General features: G+C 35.3%; 1 protein-coding gene across 1 annotated transcript; it reads right to left on the reverse strand.

Moving 5' to 3' along the window:
• Positions 1-3876: 3876 nt before the first annotated feature.
• On the reverse strand, positions 3877-4348 carry LOC133774317 (large ribosomal subunit protein eL29-like). Its single transcript, XM_062211954.1, has 2 exons — positions 3991-4348; positions 3877-3935 (listed from the first exon to the last, which is right to left on the reverse strand). The coding sequence occupies exons 1-2, from the start codon at positions 4346-4348 to the stop codon at positions 3877-3879; spliced, it is 417 nt and encodes a 138-aa protein (XP_062067938.1).
• Between the last annotated feature and the right edge of the window lie 1454 nt (positions 4349-5802).

Below are 5802 nucleotides of genomic sequence, written 5' to 3' on the forward strand. Positions count from 1 at the left end.
TCAATCTCTTCTCATCCTTGGATTTCAGCCACATGTATTTAGATCATTTGACATTCTGTCATTTCTCTTGGATACACTGTCCTTGTTTCCCCTGATCTGTGGTAACTAATAGAGTTACAAAAAATGTAATGTATAGAAATGAATTTGATGTTTTAAGATTTGATTATTGTTTATAGTCCTTACTCTTCTGTTAAGGAACAGTATTTTTTTTCTTTCTATTTGTTGAATTCTTTACTTAGTGTAGAGTTAATCTTATGAGTATAAAATAAGCTTAAAGTAGATCATTGTAAAAATTTAATAGCAGTATAAGGAAAGAGAAGGGAGAGCAAGAAGGAGGGTATGGTGGGAAGTAGTACTATGCTCCTAAATCTGTACATATTAAATAGGTGCAATTCGTTCACCTTAACAATTTTTTAAATAAAAAAATTTCAAAACCTGAGTTATCCTGTGAGTTATCTTTAAGTACATTTGATTTTACTCATCAGTATTGAATTCCTGATAAAAGCATCAGAGACCTGATTCATCTATGTTAGTTCGTTTTTGATTGGTAGCATTTGTCTTTGATTATTTTTATAGTTTCTATAGCTATACTGAAGCTATGTTTTTTAATCTTGAAGCTTGTAAATAATTTTTCATTATGCTCTCTTATATAAAGGTCATAGTTATTTCACATTTCCTGTCTATTTTTAATATCTGTGTCATATCTTAGCCTGTATTTGATGATGTTTTTTCTTCAAAGAGTGGAATTTCTTCACTCTTCTTATGTTATAAAAATTTTAGGTGAAAGTCAGACATAAAAACAGAAGACAATACATTCTGAAGTCTACTGCTTCCAAATGAATCTACCTTTCCCTCTGCCAGGCTTCTTTATGGGGATTTGTGTTGGCATTGTCAACATATGGACTGAATTTGAAGCTTGTGGTTGCCATGATTGACAGCATTGAGATTTATTGAACTATGGGCACCAATGATTTCACATTTCTCCAGTGATACTTGGTTTTGACATATATTAGGCTTTGCCCCATTTTTGTTGCCTCCAAACAGATTCCATTTCTTGCAGCATTCCCAGCTGTTTCACTGTTGTTGTTAGTGTGGTGGTGTATGAGGAAGTCTTAATATTGTGGTAGCTGTTAATGATGGACCCATCATGTATAAAGCTCGTACTTCTATGACAATATTAGCAAAACATGGGAAGAGACAGTTTTGTGGGTCAGTGAATGAAACTGCTGCATCGGATGCCAGCCTCCCATATTGTAGTGTTGATTCGTATACAAGCTCTTCTGTTTCCAATGAAGCCTCCTGTTAATATGTCCTGGAAGGCAGCATATGATGATCTGAGAACTTGGTTCCCTTCCACCCACATAGGAGGTCGGGGTTCTGGCACAGCCATTATTGTTGCAGGATTTTAGAGAAAAAAAAAAAAAACTGACTAGAAGATTTCTCTCTCTCTCTCTGTTTCTCTCCTTCTCTCCCTCACACTGATTTCAAATAAATTAATTAATACATAAATATTTAATGAAAAGGGAGAGAGAAGAGGCATATTTGGGCAGCATTTTAGGACATTAATGAAATTAAATTGATACTTTTTAAAACTAGAATATTTTAGTATATATTGATTATAATCCTCAGAGCAAAAAACGATTACTCAAATGTATAATAAAGAAACCAGTATGATATTAAAATGCCATATAAAACATCTGATATAAAAAGAAATCTTATTGGCATTTGCACTGTATGCAAATAGGCTAGGTAATACAAATAAATACAGAGACTAGCAGAGCAGATTAAAAATGTGAATTGACTATGCATGACTACCTACAAGAGATATATTTTACATGCATTTGCATACATAGGCAGAAAGTAAAGGTGTAGAAATATTTATAAAATTAAAAAGTACTTAAAATAGAACTGGACTATCTAAAAATAGGTTTGAAGACTATGGTTAGAGGTAAAATATTTTAAGAAAAGTTACTAGAAATGAAAAGTTTTCTAGCAACCATATCCATAGAATACTACAACAATTATAAATAACACACACACACACATATATATAAATATGTATATATTATAAGACAGACTTTAGATGTGGTCATTTGGTATGGTGGTTAAGTCATAGCTTGAGATGCCTGCATCTCATATCAAAGTGCCTGGTTTCAAGTCCCTCTCAATTCCATCTTCCTGCAGATGTGTGTTCTGGGAGACATTAGGTAGTATCTCCAGCAGTGAAATCACTGTACCATGTGGGTAGCTTGAATTGAATGCTGGGCTTATGGCTTTGGCCTGGGTCACCTCCAGATGTTGTAGGCATTTGAAGAGTGTGTCAAAGAATAACCTTTCTCTGTCTCTCTCTTCCTTTACATAAATAAATGAAATTAAACAGGGCTCCAAAATATTTAAGAGAAGAATGAATACATTTAGAAGGTCTTATAAGCATCAGTAAGAAATACTAATACCTTACTTTCAGGAGTCAAAAATTCAACAAGGGAGTAGAAGAATTGAACAACATTATAAATCAATTAGCCCTAACATATGTATAGATCTTCTGCCCCAAAGCAACAGAATACACATACTGATCAGGAGCAGTTGAACACTTCTTCAAGAGAAACAATATGATATGCAATGAACACAATATCAGTGGATATAAGAGAACTGCTATTATACAAGTCATGTTATTAATCACAAATCACAAAGGGATGATAAGAAATCTACTTTTTAAAAAGAACATTTGCAAAATTAAAATATATCCACCTAAATAATCAACGAATGAAAGACAATGTTACAAAGAAAGTATAAATTATTTAAATATAAAAGGAGATGAAAATGAAAATGGTCCAAATTTCTGGAATTCAGGTAATGCTGCATTTGAATGAAAACAAAATAATTTCTAGAAAATAAGCAAAATGGTAACAAATTCAACTCAAACATAATAGGTGGTAGGAAATGTTAAATACTAAAGGAAGATGATAAAATATATGAAGACTGGAAGAGAAGTCATGATATCAGCAAAGTCAAAATCAGTTCTTTGAGAAGACCAACAAGATAGACAAACCTGAGGTAGATTGACCAAAAAGGAAAGAAGGTTCAAATTACTTAAATCAAGAATGAAAGACGGAACATCACTAGTATCCTTATGGAAATGAAAGGGAATATATTTGAAGAATAGGCAAATTCTTTAAGCCTATTTTTAAATTTTAAAAAAGATTTATGTATTTATTTGAAAGAGTTGCAGAGAGAGACCCAATCGACACCCATATGAGTTGCTGGCATTACAGGTGGTGGCTTAACCTGCTACCCAACAACACTGGCCCACAATCAATATTTTATACTATTAACAGTATTAAGGACAAGCCCACATCATCATCTTGTTAAATTCAACAAGACTGCTTGATAACAATCCAATACCTTTTCTCAGCTAAAAAGAAAAGAAGAATAAACAATTTAGGAACAGAAAGGAACTTCTTAGTTTTAAAGACTGACTACATGAAACACACAGCTAACATATTTTGTGGAGAAATGTTGGATATCTCTCCCATATTTCCCCATGAGTTTGAGAAAGATAAGGATGCCTTCTCACACAACGTTTTTTCCATGTTAAGAGCATCAAAATGAATAAAATGTTTGGAAATCCAGTAAAATAAATGCAAGTGTTGTAAGAGTTGTACATTGAAAGCTACAAAACATCGTTTTTTAAGAGATCTTTTCTCAGATTTATGTGTACAACAGCACAGGAGGACATTAGCCCCACACAGAGAGCAGTCCAGTGGTCACAACATCCTGCTCTTGCATTGGCAGGCAAAGGCTGTTAGAGGGAGCCTATGCAGGGGGCTGGGCATCTTTGGGAGGAGGCTGAGCCAGATATGGGGCTGCGTGTGCAATCTAAGCCTTGGTCTGAGCCCTGGACTTGATTTCAGCCTGGGCCTTGCCCTTGGCCTTGGTTTAAGCCTTGGCCTTGGCCTTTGAGGCTCAGTTTTGGCCTTTGTTTTGGTCTTTGCTGGGACAGCCTTAGACTTCTGGCAATGTGGGTATGGGCACAATTTCCAAGCTTGGGGTGGGTGATGTAGGTAAGTCGATCAAGCTTGCGGCCGATACCATCTGGGATCACAGGCTTAGCTTTCCTAGGCTTGACCAGGGCCTTGCTATCTTCAGCAGATGCACTCATAGCCTTGGCATTGTTGGCCTGCTTCTTCAAGCCCTTCTTGTCGTGCTTCTTGACAAAATGCATGTTCCTCGGGATCTTGGGATCCACCCCTTTAAGAGATTTGTGTCTTTGTGATTGGTGTTTCTTGATGCCATTTCTGTGCCATTTTCGAGACTGGTTGTATGTGGTGTGATTCATGGACTTGGCCATGTCTGTGTTGTAACCATGGCTGCCAAAGCACCTGGGACAGGAAAGAGAAGAGCAAAAAACATTTTTTTAAAAAAAATAAAGTAGAATTGGGGCTGGCACAGTGGCTCACTTGGTTAATCCTCCACCTGGGGCACCGGTATCCCATATGGGCGCCGGGTTCTAGTACCAGTTGCTCCTCTTCCAGTCCAGCTCTCTGCTGTGGCCCAGGAGGGCAGTGGAGAATGGCCCAAGTGCTTGGGTGCCTGCATCCACGTGGGAGACCTGGAAGAAGCACCTGGATCCTGGCTTCGGATTGGCATAGCTCCATCCCTAGTGGCCATTTTGGAGGGTGAACCAATGGAAGGAAGACCTTTCTGTCTCTCTCTCTCACTGTCTAACTCTGTCAAAATAAATAAATTAATTAATTAAAGTAGAATTAAATTAAAAAAAATATTGAAAGTCCATGGATTTAAGACAGTGTTGTTATGATGGCACACTGCCCAAATTGAGTTGATATAGTACCTATATAAGTTCTGTCATGTGTGTGTGTGTGTGTAATTTAACAAAATCCTTGTGGAATGGAAAAAGTTGGAGACCAGCTAAGACAAAATTGAAAAGGAAAGCATAAGTGGAAAAATTCATGCTTCTCAATTCAAACATAATATACCACCATGCTTATCATGACACAACAGGACTGGCATTAAGGTTGACATGGAATAGAAGTGAAAGTTCTTTATACTTATGATCAATTGATCTTGACATTTATGTAAAAGCAAAAAAAGAACTTTGAAAACATGCTACGTGAAACAAGCTTGAAAAAAGGGCAGTGTTATATATGATTATATTCATACAAAATGTCAATATTCAGAAAATTCATAGAAATAAAAACTAGAAGAGTGGTTTTCCAGTATTAGAGGATTATAAGAAATGAATGAGCTTTCTGTATGGCACAATGAAAATATTACAGTATTAGTGGTATTGCTTCAATACTATGGAAGAATATGCTAAAAATCATTGGAATGTAAATTTTAAATAGTGAATTTTATCATATGCAAATATTATCTCAAAAATGTTAATATAAGAATTGATTAAATAACAAATAATCCACAATGTCCACTTGGCCCACAATTTTTATTAATTTCTGTGTTTTTATGGAATCATATATTTTCTTATTATTGATAGCAGTCGCCATGACTTAACCTTTACCGAGTCTCCCATGACTCTCTGCATAGTCTTTGATCCATAAAATGTAGTTAATAAAACATTTATAGTCAGAAGATGAATAGATTTTTAGAAACAGTTCACTTAGTTGTAATTTACTAATGCAAATGTATTTCATAGATGAATATAGGATACTTAAGTGAAGAAATGTGCAGTATCACAATATCACAATATCATACAAATGTCAACTACTATTTGGGAAGACCAGATAATTACAGTTTAGTAAGTAATGACAAAGTTTGTACAGTATGTTT

Source organism: Lepus europaeus, chromosome 15 (genome assembly GCF_033115175.1).
Source record: "Lepus europaeus isolate LE1 chromosome 15, mLepTim1.pri, whole genome shotgun sequence".
In the NCBI taxonomy this organism is placed as follows: Eukaryota; Metazoa; Chordata; class Mammalia; order Lagomorpha; family Leporidae; genus Lepus; species Lepus europaeus.

Coding starts and splice junctions, on each gene's coding strand:
- LOC133774317 (XM_062211954.1), bottom strand. CDS start 4,348: ATGGCCAAGTCCATGAATCACACCACATACAACCAGTCTCGAAAATGG. Junction 3,936..3,990: donor AAGTCTAAGGCTGTCCCAGC/AAAGACCAAAAC, acceptor CCAAGGCTTAAA/CCAAGGCCAAGGGCAAGGCC.